This window comes from Phyllobates terribilis, unplaced genomic scaffold, assembly GCF_046119375.1.
Source record: "Phyllobates terribilis strain yellow unplaced genomic scaffold, ASM4611937v1 Scaffold_10__3_contigs__length_209671492, whole genome shotgun sequence".
In the NCBI taxonomy this organism is placed as follows: domain Eukaryota; kingdom Metazoa; phylum Chordata; class Amphibia; order Anura; family Dendrobatidae; genus Phyllobates; species Phyllobates terribilis.
The window spans coordinates 203,925,782-203,949,464 of record NW_027362770.1 but is presented as its reverse complement, the minus strand read 5'-3'; the positions used below and the strand labels follow the sequence as shown (position 1 = coordinate 203,949,464).

The following is a 23,683-nucleotide window of genomic DNA, read 5'->3' as shown; positions in this document are numbered from 1 at the left end:
GGAGAGAGGAGCACGGGGTAACAATGCGGGGAGAGAGGAGCACGGGGTAACAATGCGGGGAGAGAGGAGCACGGGGTCACAATGCGGGGAGAGAGGAGCACGGGGTAACAATGCGGGGAGAGAGGAGCACGGGGTCACAATGCGGGGAGAGAGGAGCACGGGGTAACAATGCGGGGAGAGAGGAGCACGGGCTAACAATGCGGGGAGAGAGGAGCACGGGGTAACAATGCGGGGAGAGAGGAGCACGGGGTAACAATGCGGGGAGACAGGAGCACGGGGTAACAATGCGGGGAGAGAGGAGCACGGGGTAACAATGCGGGGAGAGAGGAGCACGGGGTAACAATGCGGGGAGAGAGGAGCACGGGGTAACAATGCGGGGAGAGAGGAGCACGGGGTAACAATGCGGGGAGAGAGAAGCACGGGGTAACAATGCGGGGAGAGAGGAGCACGGGGTAACAATGCGGGGAGAGAGGAGCACGGGGTAACAATGCGGGGAGAGAGGAGCACGGGGTAACAATGCGGGGAGAGAGGAGCACGGGGTAACAATGCGGGGAGAGAGGAGCACGGGGTAACAATGCGGGGAGAGAGGAGCACGGGGTAACAATGCGGGGAGAGAGGAGCACGGGGTAACAATGCGGGGAGAGAGGAGCACGGGGTAACAATGCGGGGAGAGAGGAGCACGGGGTAACAATGCGGGGAGAGAGGAGCACGGGGTAACAATGCGGGGAGAGAGGAGCACGGGGTAACAATGCGGGGAGAGAGGAGCACGGGGTAACAATGCGGGGAGAGAGGAGCACGGGGTAACAATGCGGGGAGAGAGGAGCACGGGGTAACAATGCGGGGAGAGAGGAGCACGGGGTCACAATGCGGGGAGAGAGGAGCACGGGGTCACAATGCGGGGAGAGAGGAGCACGGGGTCACAATGCGGGTAGAGAGGAGCACGGGGTCACAATGCGGGGAGAGAGGAGCACGGGGTAACAATGCGGGGAGAGAGGAGCACGGGGTCACAATGCGGGGAGAGAAGAGCACGGGGTAACAATGCGGGGAGAGAGGAGCACGGGGTAACAATGCGGGGAGAGAGGAGCACGGGGTAACAATGCGGGGAGAGAGGAGCACGGGGTAACAATGCGGGGCAAGAGGAGCACGGGGTAACAATGCGGGGAGAGAGGAGCACGGGGTAACAATGCGGGGAGAGAGGAGCACGGGGTAACAATGCGGGGCGAGAGGAGCACGGGGTAACAATGCGGGGCGAGAGGAGCACGGGGTAACAATGCGGGGCGAGAGGAGCACGGGGTAACAATGCGGGGAGAGAGGAGCACGGGGTAACAATGCGGGGAGAGAGGAGCACGGGGTAACAATGCGGGGAGAGAGGAGCACGGGGTAACAATGCGGGGAGAGAGGAGCACGGGGTAACAATGCGGGGAGAGAGGAGCACGGGGTAAAAATGCGGGGAGAGAGGAGCACGGGGTAACAATGCGGGGAGAGAGGAGCACGGGGTAACAATGCGGGGAGAGAGGAGCACGGGGTAACAATGCGGGGAGAGAGGAGCACGGGGTAACAATGCGGGGAGAGAGGAGCACGGGGTAACAATGCGGGGAGAGAGGAGCACGGGGTCACAATGCGGGGAGAGAGGAGCACGGGGTAACAATGCGGGGAGAGAGGAGCACGGGGTCACAATGCGGGGAGAGAGGAGCACGGGGTAACAATGCGGGGAGAGAGGAGCACGGGCTAACAATGCGGGGAGAGAGGAGCACGGGGTAACAATGCGGGGAGAGAGGAGCACGGGGTAACAATGCGGGGAGACAGGAGCACGGGGTAACAATGCGGGGAGAGAGGAGCACGGGCTAACAATGCGGGGAGAGAGGAGCACGGGGTAACAATGCGGGGAGAGAGGAGCACGGGGTAACAATGCGGGGAGAGAGGAGCACGGGGTAACAATGCGGGGAGAGAGGAGCACGGGGTAACAATGCGGGGAGAGAGGAGCACGGGGTAACAATGCGGGGAGACAGGAGCACGGGGTAACAATGCGGGGAGAGAGGAGCACGGGGTAACAATGCGGGGAGAGAGGAGCACGGGGTAACAATGCGGGGAGAGAGGAGCACGGAGTAACAATGCGGGGAGACAGGAGCACGGGGTAACAATGCGGGGAGAGAGGAGCACGGGGTAACAATGCGGGGAGAGAGGAGCACGGGGTAACAATGCGGGGAGAGAGGAGCACGGGGTAACAATGCGGGGAGAGAGGAGCACGGGGTAACAATGCGGGGAGAGAGGAGCACGGGGTAACAATGCGGGGAGAGAGGAGCACGGGGTAACAATGCGGGGAGAGAGGAGCACGGGGTAACAATGCGGGGAGAGAGGAGCACGGGGTAACAATGCGGGGAGAGAGGAGCACGGGGTAACAATGCGGGGAGAGAGGAGCACGGGGTAACAATGCGGGGAGAGAGGAGCACGGGGTAACAATGCGGGGAGACAGGAGCACGGGGTAACAATGCGGGGAGAGAGGAGCACGGGGTAACAATGCGGGGAGAGAGGAGCACGGGGTAACAATGCGGGGAGAGAGGAGCACGGAGTAACAATGCGGGGAGACAGGAGCACGGGGTAACAATGCGGGGAGAGAGGAGCACGGGGTAACAATGCGGGGAGAGAGGAGCACGGGGTAACAATGCGGGGAGAGAGGAGCACGGGGTAACAATGCGGGGAGAGAGGAGCACGGGGTAACAATGCGGGGAGAGAGGAGCACGGGGTAACAATGCGGGGAGAGAGGAGCACGGGGTAACAATGCGGGGAGACAGGAGCACGGGGTAACAATGCGGGGAGAGAGGAGCACGGGGTAACAATGCGGGGAGAGAGGAGCACGGGGTAACAATGCGGGGAGAGAGGAGCACGGGGTAACAATGCGGGGAGAGAGGAGCACGGGGTAACAATGCGGGGAGACAGGAGCACGGGGTAACAATGCGGGGAGAGAGGAGCACGGGGTAACAATGCGGGGAGAGAGGAGCACGGGGTAACAATGCGGGGAGAGAGGAGCACGGGGTAACAATGCGGGGAGAGAGGAGCACGGGGTAACAATGCGGGGAGGGCGTCACAATGTACCAGTGCGGCAGCAGCGAGGACAATACCCACCCATCTGACAGCCCACGTTCCAGAACTCTTGGGGGCAGAAGTTGGAGGAACTGGTCCGGGATCCTTTAGGGTAAATCCGGGTTAGGAACTTGCTGGTGTGATGGACGAACTCCGGGGCTGGGGGCAAAGAGGAGACGTCTGGTCATTGTACGTCACCTTCCATGTGACCCAGTGACCCGACACCCAGCAATGTACCCAGACCCCAAATCATCACCCCGACCCAAAGCCATCACCCCCAACCCCCCCGGCCATCACCCCCGACCCCCAAGTCATCACCCCTGATCCCCCAGCCATCACCCCTGACCCCGACATCCAGTCATCACCCCTGACCCCCCAGCCATCACCTCCCCCACCCCGACATCCAGTCATCACCCCTGACCCTCCAGCCATCATCTCCCCTGACCTCCAGCCATCACACTCCGACCCCCAGCCATCACCCGGCACCCAACAATGTCTCCCGACCCCAAATCATCACCCCCAACCTCCAGCCATCGCTCGACACCCAGCAATGTTTCCCGACCCTAAATCATCACCCCTACCCAAAGCCATCACCCCCAACCACCCAGCCATCACCCCCGACCCCCAAGCCATCACCCTCCCGACCTCCAATCATCACCCCTGATCCCCCAGCCATCACCCCTGATCCCCCAGCCTTCACCCTCCCCCCACCCCGACATCCAGTCATCACCCCTGACCCCCCAGCCATCATCCCCCTCACCCCCAAGCCATCACCCTCCCGACCTCCAGTCATCAGCCCTGACTCCCCAGCAATCATCCCCCCGACCTCCAGCCATCACACTCCGACCCCCAGCCATCACCCGATCCCAAATCATTACCCCCAACCTCCAGCCATCACCCAACACCCAGCAATGTCTCCCGACCTCCCAGACATTACCCCGACCCCCAAGCCATCACCTTCCCGACCTCCAGTCATCACCCCTGACCCCCAGCCCGACATCCTGTCATAACCCCTGAACCCCAGCCATCATCCCCCCGAACCCCAACCCAAGCCATCACCCTCCCGACCTTCAGTCATCACCCCTGATCCGCCAGCCTTCACCCCTCCACCCTGACATCCAGTCATCACCCCTGACCCCCAGCCATCATCCCCCCGAACCCCAACCCAAGCCATCACCCTCTCGACCTTCAGTCATCACCCCTGATCCGCCAGCCATCACCCCTCCACTCTGACATCCAGTCATCACCCCTGACCCCTAGCCCAATATCCAGTCATCACCCCTGACTCCCCAGCCATCATCCCTCCGACCTCCAGCCATCACCCGACACCCAACAATGTCTCCCGACCCCCCAGCCATTACCCCCGACCCCCAAGCCATCACCGTCCTGACCTCCAGTCATCACCCCTGACCCCTAGCCCAATATCCAGTCATCACCCCTGACTCCCCAGCCATCATCCCTCCGACCTCCAGCCATCACCCGACACCAAACAATGTCTCCTGACCCCAAATCATCACCCCCAACCTCCAGCCATCGCTATACACCCAGCAATGTCTCCCGACCCCCCAGCCATTACCCAATCCCGCAGTCATCATCCCACAACCCTCAGCAATCACTCAAACCTCGATGATCACCCACGGACCCTTAGATATTGCACCAACGTCAGCAATCATCCCCGGCGTCAAAGACTATAAAAACCAATGGAGAAGAGGATTGTACAGACAGATGATGAGATTATCGGACCACCTGTACATGCAGAGCAAGTAAATCCCACCGGCGACATCACAGAAAGTGACCGCAGTGCAAATAGCTCAAACACGATACTGCAAGACTAGACAAGAATTATAATGCAAAACTCCCCGATCACCATGTGATGAGACCAGTGCAGCAACCGAGGTGATCCCCATACAGTACTCCCCTCCCAGCCCAGACCACCCTGATCACCGTACAGTGCTCCCCTCCCAGCCGAGACCACCCTGATCACCATACAGTGCTCTCCTCCCAGCCCAGACCACCCTGATCACCATACAGTGCTCTCCTCCCAGCCCTGACCACCCTGATCACCGTACAGTGCTCTCGTCCCAGCCTGGACCACCCTGATCACCATACAGTGTTCTCCTCCCAGCCCAGACCACCCTGATCACCATACAGTGCTCTCGTCCCAGCCTGGACCACCCTGATCACCATACAGTGCTCTCCTCCCAGCATGGACTGTCCTGATCACCATACAGTGCTCTCCTCCCAGCCCAGACCACCCTGATCACCATACAGTGCTCTCCTCACAGACCACCCTGATCACCATACAGTGCTCTCCTCCCAGCCCAGACCACCCTGATCACCATACAGTGCTCTCCTCCCAGCCCAGACCACCCTGATCACCGTACAGTGCTCTCGTCCCAGCCTGGACCACCCTGATCACCATACAGTGCTTTCCTCCCAGCCCAGACCACCCTGATCACCATACAGTGCTCTCATCCCAGCCTGGACCACCCTGATCACCATACAGTGCTCTCCTTCCAGCATGGACTGTCCTGATCACCATACAGTGCTCTCCTCCCAGCCCAGACCACCCTGATCACCGTACAGTGCTCTCGTCCCAGCCTGGACCACCCTGATCACCATACAGTGCTCTCCTCCCAGCCCAGACCACCCTGATCACCATACAGTGCTCTCGTCCCAGCCTGGACCACCCTGATCACCATACAGTGCTCTCCTCCCAGCATGGACTGTCCTGATCACCATACAGTACTCTCCTCTCAGCCTGGACTGTCCTGATCACCATACAGTACTCCCCTCCCAGCCCCGACCACCCTGATCACCATACAGTACTCCCCTCCCAGCCTGGACCACCCTGATCACCATACAGTACTCCCCTCCCAGCCCAGACCACCCTGATCACCATACAGTACTCCCCTCCCAGCCTGGACCACCCTGACCACCATACAGTACTCCCCTCCCAGCCCAGACCACCCTGATCACCGTACAGTGCTCCCCTCCCAGCCGAGACCACCCTGATCACCGTATAGTGCTCTCCTCCCAGCCCCGACCACCCTGATCACTATACAGTGCTCTCCTCCCAGCCCAGACCACCCTGATCACCATACAGTGCTCTCCTCCCAGCCCAGACCACCCTGATCACCATACAGTGCTCTCCTCCCAGCCCAGACCACCCTGATCACCTTACAGTGCTCTCGTCCCAGCCTGGACCACCCTGATCACCATACAGTGCTCTCCTCCCAGCATGGACTGTTCTGATCACCATACAGTACTCTCCTCCCAGCATGGACTGTCCTGATCACCATACAGTACTCCCCTCCCAGCCCAGACCACCCTGATCACCGCACAGTACTCTCCTCCCAGCCCAGACCACCCTGATCCCTATACAGTACTCCCCTCCCAGCCCAGACCACCCTGATCACCATACAGTACTCCCCTCCCAGCCCAGACCACCCTGATCACCATACAGTGCTCCCCTCCCAACTCAGACCGTTGTAACATCCATACAGTACTCTCCTCCCAGCCTGGACTGTCCTGATCACCATACAGTACTCTCCTCCCAGCACGGACTGTCCTGATCACCATACAGTACTCCCCTCCCAGCACGGACCATCCTGATCACTGTACAATACTCTTCTCCCAGCCTGGACTGTCCTGATCACCATACAGTACTCTCCTCCCAGTTCAGACCGTCGTGATCACCATACAGTACTCTCCTCCCAGCCTGGACTGTCCTGATCACGATACAGTACTCTCCTCCCAGTTCAGACCGTCGTGATCACCGCATAGTGCTCTCCTCCCAGCCTGGACTGCCCTGATCACCATACAGTACTCTCCTCCCAGCACGGACTGTCCTGATCACCATACAGTACTCTCCTCCCAGCCTGGACTGTCCTGATCACCGTACAGTGCTTTCCTCCCAGCCTGGACTGTCCTGATCACCATACAGTACTCTCCTCCCAGCACGGACCATCCTGATCACCGTACAATACTCTCCTCCCAGCCTGGACTGTCCTGATCACCATACAGTACTCTCCTCCCAGCACGGACCACCCTGATCACCATACAGTACTCTACTCTCAGTATGGACCATCCTGATCACCACATAGTCCTGATCACCATACAGTACTCTCCTCCCAGCCTAGACCGTCCTGATCACCATACAGTACTCTACTCCCAGCCTGGACCATCCTGCTCACCGTACAGTACTGTCCTCCCAGCCTAGACCATCCTGTTCACCGTAGAATACTCTCCTCCCAGCACGGACTGTCCTGATCACCATACAGTACTCTCCTCCCAGCACGGACCATCCTGATCACCACACAGTACTCTCCTCCCAGCCTGGACTGTCCTGATCACCATACAGTACTCTCCTCCCAGCATGGACTGTCCTGATCACCATACAGTACTCTCCTCCCAGCACGGACTGTCCTGATCACCATACAGTACTCTCCTCCCAGCACGGACCATCCTGATCACCGTACAATACTGTCCTCCCAGCCTGGACTGTCCTGATCACCATACAGTACTCTCCTCCCAGCACGGACCATCCTGATCACCACACAGTACTCTCCTCCCAGCCTGGACTGTCCTGATCACCATACAGTACTCTCCTCCCAGCACGGACTGTCCTGATCACCGTACAACATTCTCCTCCCAGCACTGACCATCCTGATCCTGGAAAAAACTCTCCTCCCAACCTGGACCGTCATGATCACCTCACAATACTCTCCTCCCAGCCCAGACCACCCTGATCAACAAACAGTGCTCTCCTCTCAGCCCAGACCACCCTGATCACTATACAGTGCTCTCCTCTCAGTCCAGACCACCCTGATCACCATACAGTGCTCTCCTCTCAGCCCAGACCACCCTGATCACCATACAGTACTCTACTCTCAGTATGGACCATCCTGATCACCACATAGTCCTGATCACCATACAGTACTCTCCTCCCAGCCCAGACCGTCCTGATCACCATACAGTACTCTACTCCTAGCCTGGACCATCCTGCTCACCGTACAGTACTGTCCTCCCAGCCTAGACCATCCGGTTCACCGTAGAATACTCTCCTCCCAGCCTGGACTGTCCTGATCACCATACAGTACTGTACTCCCAGCACGGACTGTCCTGATCACCATACAACATTCTCCTCCCAGCCCAGACCATCCTGGTCACCATACAGTACTCTCCTCCGAGCCCAGACCGTCCTAATCACAATATAGGACTCTCCCAGAACAGACTATCCTGATCACCGTACAATAATATGCTCCCAGCCCAGACCGTCCTGATCACCATACAGTATTCTCCTCCCAGCCTGGACTATTCTGATCACCATACAGTACTCTACTCCCAGGATGGACCATCCTGATCACCATACCATACTCTCCTCTCAGCACGGACTGTCCTGATCACCATACTGTAGCGCTGGCGTCCCTGCCCTCTGCTAGGCAGGGACGCTGCTCCCCTCACCGCTCTGCTCCGTGCCCGGCGTCCTCTCCCCGCTCTGCTGTCAGCGCGCGCTCCTTCCCGGCGTCCTCCTCCCGCTCTGCTCTCAGCGCGCGCTCCTTCCCGGCCCCCGTGCTTAGGGCGCGCGCGCGCGCGCTCCCCTCCTCTTAAAGGGGCCGCGCGCGCCGTCCTAAGGAGTCCCCGGCCAATGGCCGGAGGACTTCATCATATATAAGGCACCTCCTCCAAAATGGAGGTGCCTGAGCAATGTTGTTTGCACCTGTGTCTCACCTGTGCTTCAGCCCTCAGGTCCCGCTGCCAGTTACCTGCCAGTTTCCTGCCAGTTACCTGCCTGATTCCTGCCTGAATACTTGTTACCTGTCTGCCAGTCTGAGGTCCGACGGTCTGCCTTACTACTCCTGTCAGTCTGTCTAAAGGACCAGCTTGCCCGCTCACCTGGGAGCACACATCAGCTACCTGCCTGCTTTCCTGAGGTCCGACGGTCTGCCTTACAACTCCGGTCAGTCTGTCTATGGACCAGCTTGCCCGCTCACCTGGGAGCGCTTCTCCGTTACCTGCCTGCTTGCCAGCCCGGAGGCTCCGTTGTCACGTGCTGTGACCACCAGCTATTCCAGACTCTTGCCCGCTCACCTGGGAGCGCTTCTCCGTTAGCTGCCTGCTTGCCTGCCCGGAGGCTCCGTTGTCACGTGCTGTGACCACCAGCTATTCCAGACTCTTGCCCGCTCACCTGGGAGCGCTTCTCCGTTAGCTGCCTGCTTGCCTGCCCGGAGGTCCCGTTGTCACGTGCGGTGACCATCAGCTACTTCAGACTCTTGTCCGCTCACCTGGGAGCGCTTCTCCGTTACCTACCTGCCTGCCAGCCCGGAGGTTCCGCCGTCACGTGCCGTGACCACCTGCTATTCCAGAGACTCTCGCTTGCTCACCTGGGAGCACACATCTACCATCTGCCTGCTAGCCTACCCGGAGGCTCTGCCATCACAGGTCGTACCTACCCTTTACCCAGAGACTGCCCTGATCACTTGCCGTATCTCCCTGTCCGTTCATCCAGAGACTGCCACCCGCTCCCTTACAAGGGCCGCCCCCTTGTATAGTAGCTCAGAGGTTCCGCCTCCCAGACCCGTTACAATTTGCTCGGGCCATGGAACCCGGTGGCACCCAAGCTCCCTCGCTCTCGGACCTCTGTCTTGAACTGTCCCGTCAGAGGTCCCAACAGGAGTCCATCCTGGGTCACCTGCGGAATGTTAATACTCGCCTGAACACGCTGTCTGATCCACCAACAACCTCCGCCAGTGCCATATCTTGCAATCCGGCAGCTCCGCTGCCCACTAATACCATGGTATCCTACCCCGGACCCCGGCTTTCTGCACCTCCTCGCTTCGGAGGCGACTCCGTCCAGGCTCGGGGCTTCTTAAATCAGTGCACCCTGCATTTCGAACTTTTGTCCTACCAGTTTAACTCCGACCGGGCCAAAATTGCCTTCATCATGTCCCATCTCACCGGGGAGGCCCTGGCCTGGCTAAATCCTCTATGGGAGAGAGGAGACCCCCTGGTGTCCAACTTGCCTGCTTTTCTCACGGCCTTCCGGAAAGTCTTCGACGAACCCGGACGGAAGACCTCATCTGCATCATCGTTGCTACGCCTCCGTCAGGGGAGTCTCACCGTGGGCCAATATGCCATACGGTTCCGCACCCTTGCCTCGGAGCTGGCCTGGGATAATGAGGCTCTGGTTTCCGTCTTCTGGGAGGGTCTGTCCGGCCGTATTAAAGATGAACTTGCCGGTCGGGACATTCCTACCTCTCTCGATGACTTAATAACTCTTGCCACCCGGATTGACCTACGGTTCCAGGAGCGTGCCAGAGAGGTCACCCGTGAGAGGAGGTTACCACGTCTAGCTCCTACTTTTCAGAAACCCGTCACTCCTTCTGTCTCTAACCAGGTACACCCTCCTGAGCCTATGCAGGTCGACCAGACCAAGATGGTCAAGACCCGTCAGGACTTACGCCGTGCCGAGGGGACCTGCTTCTACTGTGGCAGTAAGGAGCACCGGATCCGTGCCTGCCCGGAGAGGTCGGGAAACGCCTGTGTCTAGGTTCGCTCAGAGAGGTCCACCTAGACAAGAATAAATCCTCTCCATCCCTGCTGTTGTCAGTTTCAATCGTCTACGGGGAGAACCGTTATTTCGAACTAGCCCAACTGGACTCTGGAGCAGCCGGGAATCTTATTTCACAGTCCCTGGTAGAGAAATACCGCATCCCCACCAAACCTCTGGCTGTACCCTTGTCTGTGGCTGCCGTGGATGGGGGTCTCTTACCACGCCCCATCCAACTCATCACCGAATCCATTACTCTGCAGGTGGGAATGCTGCATTCTGAGAGTATCTCCTTTCATGTTCTGCCTGGACTCTCTCACGCCCTCTTGCTAGGTCTGCCTTGGCTCCAGAAACATGCACCCGTGCTTGACTGGCAAACCGGAGAAGTCCTTCGCTGGGGACAAGACTGTCATAAGACCTGCCTGGTTCCCGTCCATCCCGTCCGTCCCTCTCCTACCCCAGCTAATCTACCTGGACTTCCAATTCCTTATTGGTCTTATGCTGATGTCTTTAATAAAAAGGAGGCAGAGACATTACCCCCTCATAGACCATACGACTGTCCCATCGACCTGTTACCCGGTACTACTCCTCCCCGTGGGCGTATTTATCCTTTATCCGCTGCTGAGACCCGGTCGATGTCCGAATATATTGAGGAGAATCTGGCCAGGGGATTCATCCGGAAATCTACCTCCCCGGCGGGAGCAGGCTTCTTTTTCGTCAAAAAGAAGGACGGCTCTCTCCGTCCCTGTATAGACTATAGAGGCCTAAACCAGATCACGGTGAAGAATAAGTACCCCCTTCCGCTCATTCCAGAATTATTTGATCGTCTGAGGGGGGCTAGAATCTTCACCAAACTAGACCTCCGTGGGGCGTACAACCTGGTTCGTATCCGTCAGGGAGATGAATGGAAGACGGCATTCAACACCCGGGATGGCCACTATGAATACCTGGTAATGCCCTTTGGTCTCTGTAACGCTCCTGCCGTCTTTCAAGAGTTGGTCAATGACATCTTCCGGGACCTTCTCTACTCCTGCGTAGTGGTGTACCTGGACGACATCTTGGTCTTCTCTCCGGATCTCCAGACTCACCGGAGGGACGTTCGTCAGGTCCTGCTCAGGCTCAGGCAGAATCACCTCTTCGCTAAATACGAGAAGTGCCTCTTTGAGCAGACCTCGCTTCCGTTTTTGGGCTACATTATTTCTCAGACCGGCCTACGAATGGATCCAGAGAAACTGTCTGCCATCGAGAAATGGCCCCGACCGGAGGGGTTGAAGGCCATTCAGCGGTTCCTGGGCTTCGCCAACTACTACCGCCTCTTCATACCACACTTCTCTTCCCGGACTGCCCCAATTTCCGCGCTCACCCGTAAGGGTACTAATCCCAAAGAGTGGCCGCCCGAAGCAGAAGAAGCCTTTCTTTCCTTAAAACAGGCCTTCTCTTCCGCCCCGGTGCTGCATCGCCCGGACGGCAACAAGCAGTTCTTCCTGGAAGTGGACGCCTCCTCCTCTGGAGCTGGAGCGGTACTTACTCAAAAATCTTCTTCCGGGAGGATGGTAACTTGCGGCTTCTTCTCTAAACTCTTCTCCTCCTCAGAGCGCAATTATTCTATAGCAGATCGAGAGTTATTGGCCATCAAGCTGGCATTGGAGGAGTGGCGTTACCTGCTCGAGGGGGCTCTTCACCCGGTAATAATTTACACTGACCACAAGAACTTGGCTTACCTCCAGCATGCCCAGAGACTTAACCCGCGCCAAGCTCGGTGGTCCTTGTTTTTTGCTCGCTTTGATTTTGTCCTTCATTTTCGCCCGGCTGACAAAAACGTCAAGGCGGACGCCTTGTCTCGATCCTTTCTGGTATCTGATCTCGAGGAAGATCCGAAACACATCATCGATCCCGCCAGAGTAATGCAGGTGGCTCCCGTGAGTCTAAATCGTCTCCCTCCCGGAAAGACGTTCGTATCAGTACCTGATCGGGAGAAGATCCTTCACTGGGGTCACTCGTCTAAACTGGCTGGCCACGCTGGTCAGAAGAAGACCCTCCAGCTTATTTCCCGGCACTACTGGTGGCCTACCCTGCACAAGGATGTAATAGACTTTGTTTCTGCCTGTGTGTCCTGCGCCCGCAACAAGGTTCCGAGACATCTGCCAGCCGGTCGCCTCCTTCCGCTCCCAGTACCTGCTGCCCCCTGGCAGCATATTGCAATGGACTTCATAACTGACCTCCCACTCTCTGCCGGTTGTACGGTCATTTGGGTGGTCGCTGACCGCTTCTCCAAGATGGCTCATTTCGTTCCCCTGCCAGGCCTCCCGTCTGCACCCGAGCTAGCTAGAGACTTTATTCGTCACATCTTCCGTCTTCATGGCCTGCCCCTCCACATCGTGTCGGATCGTGGGGTACAGTTCACCTCACGCTTCTGGAGAGCCACTTGTAAACTACTAGACGTCACCCTGGACTTCTCTTCCGCTTACCACCCACAGTCCAATGGTCAAGTGGAGCGGATCAATCAGAACCTGACCAGTTACCTCCGGCACTTCGTTAATGCCCACCATTCTGACTGGGTGGATCTCCTACCATGGGCCGAGTTCTCTTACAATAATCACGAGAGCGACTCCTCCTCCAAATCCCCGTTTTTTGTAGTCTTTGGTCAGCATCCTCGGATTCCTTTTCCTGTCTCCACCTCGGTGGACAACCCGGCTGCGGAATCTCTCGTTAGCAAATTTTCCTCCATTTGGGAGAGTACCCGATCCGCACTCCTTCAGTCTTCCGAGCGTATGAAAAGACACGCTGACAAAAAACGTCTGGACCCTCCTCAATTCCGTCCTGGGGATAAAGTCTGGCTCTCGTCCAAGTATGTCCGACTCAAGATACCTTCTTACAAGTTAGGGCCTCGGTTCATCGGCCCACTGGAGGTCATCAGTCAGATCAACCCGGTGGCCTATAAATTGAAACTCCCGGCCAACTTACGGATCCCTAACTCCTTCCATGTATCTCTCCTCAAACCTGTGGTACTTAACTCTTTTTCCAAGTCTACAGGTACGCCTCCTGCTCCGGTTTCTGCTGAGGACGAGTTTGAGGTAGAGAACATTCTTGCCACCAAAAGGGTAAGAGGAAAGACCTTTTTTCTGGTAGATTGGAAGGGGTTTGGTCCTGAAGAGAGAACGTGGGAGCCCCGGGAGAACATCCATGCCCCTCTCATCCTAGCTAAATTTCTGTCTGGCCTAAAAAAGGGGGGGCCTAAAGGGGGGGGTACTGTAGCGCCGGCGTCCCTGCCTCCTGCTAGGCAGGGACGCTGCTCCCCTCACCGCTCTGCTCCGTGCCCGGCGTCCTCTCCCCGCTCTGCTGTCAGCGCGCGCTCCTTCCCGGCGTCCTCCTCCCGCTCTGCTCTCAGCGCGCGCTCCTTCCCGGCCCCTGTGCTTAGGGCGCGCGCGCGCGCGCTCCCCTCCTCTTAAAGGGGCCGCGCGCGCCGTCCTAAGGAGTCCCCGGCCAATGGCCGGAGGACTTCATCATATATAAGGCACCTCCTCTAAAATGGAGGTGCCCGAGCAATGTTGTTTGCACCTGTGTCTCACCTGTGCTTCAGTCCTCAGGTCCCGCTGCCAGTTACCTGCCAGTTTCCTGCCAGTTACCTGCCTGATTCCTGCCTGAATACTTGTTACCTGTCTGCCAGTCTGAGGTCCGACGGTCTGCCTTACTATTCCTGTCAGTCTGTCTAAAGGACCAGCTTGCCCGCTCACCTGGGAGCACACATCAGCTACCTGCCTGCTTTCCTGAGGTCCGACGGTCTGCCTTACTACTCCGGTCAGTCTGTCTAAGGACCAGCCTGCCCGCTCACCTGGGAGCGCATATCAGCTACCTGCCTGCTTGCCTGAGGTCCGACGGTCTGCCTTACAACTCCGGTCAGTCTGTCTATGGACCAGCTTGCCCGCTCACCTGGGAGCGCTTCTCCGTTACCTGCCTGCTTGCCAGCCCGGAGGCTCCGTTGTCACGTGCTGTGACCACCAGCTATTCCAGACTCTTGCCCGCTCACCTGGGAGCGCTTCTCCGTTACCTGCCTGCTTGCCTACCTGGAGGCTCCGCCGTCACGTGCTGTGACCACCAGCTATTCCAGACTCTTGCCCGCTCACCTGGGAGCGCTTCTCCGTTACCTGCCTGCTTGCCAGCCCGGAGGTTCCGCCGTCACGTGCCGTGACCACCTGCTATTCCAGAGACTCTCGCTTGCTCACCTGGGAGCACACATCTACCATCTGCCTGCTAGCCTACCCGGAGGCTCTGCCATCACAGGTCGTACCTACCCCTTACCCAGAGACTGCCCTGATCACTTGCCGTATCTCCCTGTCCGTTCATCCAGAGACTGCCACCCGCTCCCTTACAAGGGCCGCCCCCTTGTATAGTAGCTCAGAGGTTCCGCCTCCCAGACCCGTTACACATACAACATTCTCCTCCCAGCCCAGACCATCCTGATCACAATACAGGACTCTCCCAGAACAGACTATCCTGATCACCGTACAATAATATCCTCCCAGCCCAGACCGTCCTGATCACCATACAGTATTCTCCTCCCAGCCTGGACTATTCTGATCACCAAACAGTACTCTACTCCCAGCCTGGACCATCCTGATCACCATACCATACTCTCCTCTCAGCACGGACTGTTCTGATCACTGTACAATACTCTCCTCCCAGCCCGGACCGTCCTGATCACCATACAACATTCTCCTCCCAGCCCAGACCATCCTGATCACCATACAGTACTCTCCTCCCAGTCCAGACTGTCCTAATCACAATACAGGACTCTCCCAGAACAGACTATCCTGATCACCGTACAATAATATCCTCCCAGCCTAAACTGTCCTGATCACTGTACAGTTCTCTAGTCCCAGCATGGACCGTCCTGATCACCGTACAGTGCTCTCCTCCCAGCACAGACTGTCCTGATCACCTTACAATACTCTCCTCTCAGCCCGGACTGTCCTGATCACCGTACAATACTCTCCTTCAAGCACATATCATCCTGATCACCTTACAATACTCTCCTCTCAGCCCGGACCATCCTGATCACCGTACAATACTCTCCTCCCAGCCCGGACTGTCCTGAATCACCGTACAATACTCTCCTCCCAGCCCGGACTGTCCTGAATCACCGTACAATACTGTCCTGCCAACCTGGACTGTCCTGATCACCATACAATATTCTTCTCCCAATCCGGACCGTCATAATCACTGTACAGTACTGTCCTCCCATCACAGACCATCCTGATCACCATAGAATACTCTCCTCCCAGCCCGGACCGTCCTGATCACCGTACAGTACTTTTCTCCCAGCATGGACTGTCCTGCTCACCGTACAATACACTTCTCCCAAACCAGACCAGGATTGTTAGTGATACCCTCATCACACATACAGCGCAACGCAACACAGACACCAAGGGGCAGAGTGCGTGTGACTTCAGAGCGAGGAAGTACCTGAGCCCTGCGCAAGATTCTATGCCTCCTCAGGGGGAAAATCAGTGTGACATCACATCATTGACATGCCAATATCTGCATCTCATCAGCAGAATGAGTCAGTGTAAAATCACAGTGTGGACATAATAGAGCTCTGCGCCAGGTTCTGCACCTCCTCAGGGGAGGAGTCAGGGTAACAGCACAGCGATGACGTACCTGAGCTCCGCGCTAGTATCTGCACCTCCTCAGGGGAGGAGTCAGGGTAACAGCACAGCGATGACGTACCTGAGCTCTGCGCCAGGTTCTGCGCTTCCTCAGGGGAGGAGTCAGGGTAACAGCACAGCGATGACGTACCTGAGCTCTGCGCCAGTATCTGCACCTCCTCAGGGGAGGAGTCAGGGTAACAGCACAGCGATGACGTACCTGAGCTCTGCGCTAGTATCTGCACCTCCTCAGGGGAGGAGTCAGGGTAACAGCACAGCGATGACGTACCTGAGCTCTGCGCCAGTTTCTGCGCTTCCTCAGGGGAGGAGTCAGGGTAACAGCACAGCGATGACGTACCTGAGCTCTGCGCCAGGTTCTGCACCTCCTCAGGGGAGGAGTCAGGGTAACAGCACAGCGATGACGTACCTGAGCTCTGCGCTAGTATCTGCACCTCCTCAGGGGAGGAGTCAGGGTAACAGCACAGCGATGACGTACCTGAGCTCTGCGCTAGGTTCTGCGCTTCCTCAGGGGAGGAGTCAGGGTAACAGCACAGCGATGACGTACCTGAGCTCTGCACCAGTTTCTGCGCTTCCTCAGGGGAGGAGTCAGGGTAACAGCACAGCGATGACGTACCTGAGCTCTGCGCCAGGTTCTGCGCTTCCTCAGGGGAGGAGTCAGGGTAACAGCACAGCGATGACGTACCTGAGCTCTGCACCAGTTTCTGCGCTTCCTCAGGGGAGGAGTCAGGGTAACAGCACAGCGATGACGTACCTGAGCTCTGCGCCAGTATCTGCACCTCCTCAGGGGAGGAGTCAGGGTAACAGCACAGCGATGACGTACCTGAGCTCTGCGCCAGTATCTGCACCTCCTCAGGGGAGGAGTCAGGGTAACAGCACAGCGATGACGTACCTGAGCTCTGCGCCAGGTTCTGCGCTTCCACAGGGGAGGAGTCAGGGTAACAGCACAGCGATGACGTACCTGAGCTCTGCGCCAGGTTCTGCGCTTCCTCAGGGGAGGAGTCAGGGTAACAGCACAGCGATGACGTACCTGAGCTCTGCGCCAGTTTCTGCGCTTCCTCAGGGGAGGAGTCAGGGTAACAGCACAGCGATGACGTACCTGAGCTCCGCGCCAGGTTCTGCGCTTCCTCAGGGGAGGAGTCAGGGTAACAGCACAGCGATGACGTACCTGAGCTCTGCGTCAGGTTCTGCGCTTCCTCAGGGGAGGAGTCAGGGTAACAGCACAGCGATGACGTACCTGAGCTCTGCGCCAGGTTCTGCGCTTCCTCAGGGGAGGAGTCAGGGTAACAGCACAGCGATGACGTACCTGAGCTCCGCGCCAGTTTCAGCGCTTCCTGTTCTGACAGTGAATTAGTCTCATAAAACTTCTGTTTTTCTCTGGAATATTGGAAACTGATGAACTTCTTAGATTTGGTGTAAATGACGAGATCTGAGAGCTGCATGGACATCATCGTTTTCTGCTGCAGAGAGAAAGACGAGGAAGTCGTGGTGATCGATCTGATACCAATGATCGGAGCCGGTTATCATACAGATTACAGTCCCGTGCTGACCCTAATCTGATCCCTAAACTGAATCTGCCTGGTGGCTGATTATAGTCATGAAGCAGGCGCCTCAGGATGAGCAGATATGATTCTCTCACATCTCTAGATTACGGATGTTTCCCATCATTAGTCACACTTTTTTCCAAGTTGTGCGCCGGCGAGTTCCCAACAGACAGGATTAAGCTGTAGGATCAGCAGGTCGCGGCACCGCTGATTATTGTCAATGGAAATGTCACTAATAGCGGAATATCCTGCACGAGGTGATGGGACACAGAAGGGATCCCGAGTGGAAATCCTGGCACAAAACGGATTTTTCTGCCCTGTATGTGAAACATTTGGGATTGACTATCGGCGAGAGCGGTAATTATAGTCACCAACCCATCATATATTCAATGGACGGATGGACGGGGTGATGACGCTCACGTCATCGGCGGGCCGCAGCGGGCTCCGCTATGTAACTACTGACTCTGCCGGGGCCGTTCACATCAGCACTGCGGAGGGTCACTCTATAATTGTGGGGGTGTAAGAAGATTAACCCAGAGCTGACTCGCTCTGCTGAGGAGCCGACTCGCTCTGCTGAGGAGCTGACTCGCTCTGCTGAGGAGCCGACTTGCTCTGCTGAGGAGCCGACGCGCTCTGCTGAGGAGCTGACTCGCTCTGCTGAGGAGCTTCACTATTTACCATCTCAGAGACATTGGGCTCTATGACAGGATTAGCAAACTGACCCCAATGTGTAAACTTGTCCGAAAAGAGAAAAATCAGAGACATCCTGAGAACGAAGAGACAGGAGCAGAGGGGTACAGGAAAGGTGGAGGGGAGCAGGTGCGAGAAGCAGAGATACAGGATAAGGAGCAGAGAAGGTGCAGTGGACGAGAAGAAGCAGAGGTACAGAATGAGGAGCAGAGAAGGTGCAGTGGACGAGAAGAAGCAGAGGTACAGAATGAGGAGCAGAGAAGGTGTAGTGGGCGAGAAGAAGCAGAGGTACAGGATGAGGAGCAGAGAAGGTGCAGTGGGCGAGAAGAAGCAGAGGTACAGGATGAGGAGCAGAGAAGGTGCAGTGGACGAGAAGAAGCAGAGGTACAGAATGAGGAGCAGAGAAGGTGTAGTGGGCGAGAAGAAGCAGAGGTACAGGACGAGGAGCAGAGAAGGTGCAGTGGGCGAGAAGAAGCAGAGCTACAGAATGAGGAGCAGAGAAGGTGCAGTGGACGAGAAGCAGAGGTACAGGATAAGGAGCAGAGAAGGTGCAGTGGATGAGAAGCAGAGGTACAGAATGAGGAGCAGAGAAGGTGTAGTGGACGAGAAGCAGAGGTACAGGATAAGGAGCAGAGAAGGTGCAGTGGATGACAAGAAGGAGAGGTACAGGATGAGGAGCAGAGAAGGTGCAGTGGACGAGAAGCAGAGGTACAGAATGAGGAGCAGAGAAGGTGTAGTGGACGAGAAGCAGAGGTACAGGATAAGGAGCAGAGAAGGTGCAGTGGATGACAAGAAGGAGAGGTACAGGATGAGGAGCAGAGAAGGTGCAGTGGACGAGAAGCAGAGGTACAGAATGAGGAGCAGAGAAGGTGTAGTGGATGAGAAGCAGAGGTACAGGATAAGGAGCAGAGAAGGTGCAGTGGACGAGAAGCAGAGGTACAGAATGAGGAGCAGAGAAGGTGTAGTGGACGAGAAGCAGAGGTACAGGATGAGGAGCAGAGAAGGTGTAGTGGACAAGAAGGAGAGGTACAGGATGAGGAGCAGAGAAGGTGTAGTGGACAAGAAGCAGAGGTACTGGATGAGGAGCAGAGAAGGTGTAGTGGACGAGAAGCGGAGGTACAGAATGAGGAGCAGAGAAGGTGTAGTGGGCGAGAAGCAGAGGCACAGGATGAGGAGCAGAGAAGGTGCAGTGGAGAAGAAGGAGAGGTACAGGATGAGGAGTAGAGAAGGTATAGTGGACGAGAAGTAGAGGTACAGGATGAGGAGCAGAGGAGATGTAGTGGACGAGAAGCAGAGGGCAAAGCAGATGCTGAGGATCAGAAGTGGGCAGAGAGCGAGGAACAGAGGGGGGTAGCAGAGGTCGCACAGAAGAAGGGTTAGAGGGGGTTAGTAGGCAGTAGACAAGGAGCATAGGAGAGCAAAGGTTGTAGAGCAGATCGCAAAGACCTGAGGGCCAGAGCACGAGGAGCACAGGGTGAGGAGTAGAAGGGGGCACAGGGTGAGGAGCAGAGGGAGGCACAGGGTGAGGAGCGGAGGGAGGCACAGGGCGAGGAGCGGAGGGAGGCACAGGGCGAGGAGCGGAGGGAGGCACAGGGCGAGGAGCGGAGGGAGGCACAGGGCGAGGAGCGGAGGGAGGCACAGGGCGAGGAGCGGAGGAAAGCACAGGGCGAGGAGCAGAGGGAGGCACAGGGCGAGGAGCAGAGGAAAGCACAGGGTGAGGAGGGAAGCACAGGGCGAGCTGAGAAAATGAGCACAGAGCAAGGATAGGAGGGGAGCAAAGGGCAAGGAGAGGAGGGGAGCACAGGGCGAGGAGAGGAGGGGAGCACAGGGCGAGGAGAGGAGGGGAGGACAGGGCGAGGAGAGGAGGGGAGCACAGGGCGAGGAGAGGAGGGGAGCACAGGGCGAGGAGAGGAGGGGAGCACAGGGCGAGGAGAGGAGGGGAGCACTGGGCGAGGAGAGGAGGGGAGCACAGGGCGAGGAGAGGAGGGGAGCACTGGGCGAGGAGAGGAGGGGAGCACTGGGCGAGGAGAGGAGGGGAGCACTGGGTGAGGAGAGGGGGGGCACTGGGCGAGGAGAGGAGGGGAGCACAGGGCAAGGAGAGGAGGGGAGCACAGGGCGAGGAGAGGAGGGGAGCACAGGGCGAGGAGAGGAGGGGACCACTGGGCGAGGAGAGGAGGGGAGCACAGGGCGAGGAGAGGACGGAAGCACTGGGCGAGGAGAGGACGGAAGCACTGGGCGAGGAGAGGAGGGGAGCACAGGGCGAGGAGAGGAGGGGAGCACAGGGCGAGGAGAGGAGGGGAGCACAGGGCGAGGAGAGGACGAAAGCACAGGGCGAGGAGAGGACGAAAGCACAGGGCGAGGAGAGGAGGGGAGCCAAGGGCGAGGAGAAAAGGGGAGCACAGGGCAAGGAGTGGAGGGGAGCCAAGGGCAAGGAGAAAAGGGGAGCCAAGGGCAAGGAGTGGAGGGGAGCACAGGGCAAGGAGTGGAGGGGAGCACAGGGCAAGGAGTGGAGGGGAGTTAAGGGCGAGTAGCAGAGGAAAGCACTGGTCGAGGAGAGGAGGAGAGCAGGGTGAGGAGTGGAGGGAAGCACAGGGCTAGGAGAGGAGGGAAGAACAGGGCTAGGAGAGGAGGGGAGCACAGGGTGTGGAGGGGAGCACAGGGCGAGGAGAGGAGGGAAGTACAGGGCAAGGAGCAGAGGGAAGCACAGCGCGAGAAGCGGAGGGAAGCAGTGGGTGAGGAGAGCACAGGGTGAGGAGCGGAGGGGAGCACAGGACGAGAAGTGGAGGGGAGCATAGGGCGAGGAGTGAAGAGGAGCCAAGGGCAAGTAGCATAGGTGAGCACAGGGCAGGGAGCAGAGCGAAGCACAGGGTGAGGAGTGGAGGGGAGCACAGGGCAAGGAGCAGGGGGAAACACAGGGTGAGAAGCGGAGGGAAGCACAGGTTGAGGAGAGGAGGAGAGCACAGGGCGAGGAGCAGAGGGGAGCACAGGACAAGGAGCGAAGGGGAGCCAAGGGCGAGGAATGGAGGGAAGCACAGAGCGAGGAGAGAATGGAAGCACGGGGTGTGGAGCAGAGGGGAGCACAGGTCGAGGAGCGGAGGAAAGCACAGGACAAGAAGTGAAGGGGAGCACAGAGCGAGGAGTGCACAGGGAGAGGAGCGGAGGGAAGCACTGGACAAAAAGTGTAGGGGAGCACAGGGCGAGGAGCGAAGGGGAGCCAAGGGCGAGGAGCAGAGGTGAGCACAGGGTGAGAAGCAGAGGTGAGCACAGGACGAGGAGCAGAGGTGAGCAGAGGTGAGCACAGGGTGAGGAGTGGATGGAAACACAGGATGAGGAGCGGAGGGAAGCACAGGGCAAGGAGCAGAGGGAAGCACAGGGCAAGGAGCAGAGGGAAGCACAGAGCGAGGAGTGGAGGGGAGCACAGGGCGAAGAGCAGGGGGAAGCTTAGGGTGAGGAGCAGGGGGAAGTAGAGGGTGAGAAGCGGAGGGAAGCACAGGTCGAGGAGAGGAGGGGAACACAGGACGAGGAGAGGAGGGGAGCCAAAGGCAAGGAGTGGAGGGGAGCCAAAGGCGAGGAGTGGAGGGAAGCACAGAGCAAGGAGAGGATGGAAGTACAGGGTGAAGAGCGGAGGGGAGCAAAGGTCGAGAAGCAGAGGGAAGCACAGGGCAAGGAACAGAGGAGAGCACAGGGCAAGGATTGGAGAGGAGCACAGGATGAGGAGCGGAGGGGAGCCAAGGACGAGGAGCGGAGGGGAGCCAAGGGTGAGGAGTGGAGGGGAGCACAGGGCGAGGAGTGGAGGGGAGCACAGGGCGAGGAGTGGAGGGGAGCACAGGGAGAGGAGTGGAGGTGAGCACAGGGCGAGGAGCGGAGGGAAGCGCAGGGTGAGGAGCGGAGGGAAGCGCAGGGCGAGGAGTGGTTGTGAGCACAGGGTGAGGAGCGGAGGGAAGCACAGGGCGAGAAGCGGAGGGAAGCATAGGGCGAAAAGCAGAGAAGAACACAGGGCGATGAGTGGAGGGGAGCACAGAGCTAGGAGCGGAGGGACGCACAGGGCTAGGAGAGTAGTGAAGCACAGGGCGAAGTGCGGAGGGAAGCACAGGGCAAGGAGCGGAGGGGAGCACAGGGCGAGGAGCGGAGGGGAGCACAGGGCGAGGAGCGGAGGGGAGCACAGGGCGAGGAGCGCTGGGGAGCACAGGGCGAGGAGCAGAGGGAAGCACAGGGCGAAGAGCAGGGACCGATGACTAGAAGCAGAATGGGGGAAGAGGGAGAGGAGTGGAAAGGGTTAGGAGCACATGGGCCAGATTTAAGCTCCTGGGGTCACCTGTTGGGTTTTGGACGCCGGGCTTCGTCGTTGCAGCAGTTTTGCGAAGAATCTCATCTTCTTTGATTCCTCTTTTCCATCATCTTCGCTCTGCTCCTTATACTCTGCCACCCGGCCGTTGGCGCTGGAGAAGGGCTTCAGGATTGTGTCCTTCAGAAGCCCCACCTTCTTGTCTTTTATTAGGATTTTACCTTTCAGGGCCTGTAATTAGAGACAGCTTGAATCAGGATGTAGGACAGAGATTACTATGGGGTGTAAGACACCCGGCATCATATACACCCCCCATTATACTGTATGTATACCCGAGGATGTAACACACATGATGGGGCCGGGATCCCTGGTGACCAATGGCCTCTGCTGACATCTCCTCTCCTCCCCTCGCTCAACACTCACCTCTCCTCTCTCCCCCTAGTTCATCTCTCACCTCTCCTTTCCTCTCTCAACCTCTCAACTCTCCTCTCCTCCCCTTGCTCATCTCTCACCTCTCCCCTCCTCGCTCATCTTATCTCTCCCCTCTTCTCTCCTCCCCTTGCTCACCTCTTACCTCTCCTCGCTCATCTCTCACCTCTACTCTCCTCTCCTCTCTCATCTCTCACCTCTCCTCACCTCTCCTCTGCTTGCTCATCTCTCACCTCTCCTCTCGCTCACCTCTCATCTCTCCTCTCCTTGCTCACCTCTCCTCTCATACCCTCGCTCATCTCTCACTTCTCCTCGCTCATTTCTCTCCTCTCCTTCCCTCGCTCATCTCTCACCTCTCCTCTCCTCGCTCATCTCTCACCGCTCCTCTCCTCACTTATCTCTCACCTCTCCTCGCTCATCTCTCACACCTCTCCTCCCC

The 23,683-nt window shown here is 57.9% G+C and overlaps 1 protein-coding gene across 3 annotated transcripts in view; it reads right to left on the bottom strand.

Moving 5' to 3' along the window:
- PLCZ1 (phospholipase C zeta 1) overlaps positions 1-23,683 on the bottom strand; it is a 162,195-nt gene that overhangs the window by 38,252 nt on the left and 100,260 nt on the right. For 2 of the 3 annotated variants that reach the window (XM_073650570.1, XM_073650572.1), the window contains exons 5-7: positions 22,846-23,046; positions 17,603-17,756; positions 3,124-3,240 (exon numbers count right to left, since the gene is read on the bottom strand). In XM_073650570.1, coding sequence (XP_073506671.1) covers positions 3,124-3,240; positions 17,603-17,756; positions 22,846-23,046 — 472 coding nt within the window. The remainder of the gene's footprint in view (positions 1-3,123; positions 3,241-17,602; positions 17,757-22,845; positions 23,047-23,683) is intronic. The other variant, XM_073650571.1, reaches the window with a different exon arrangement.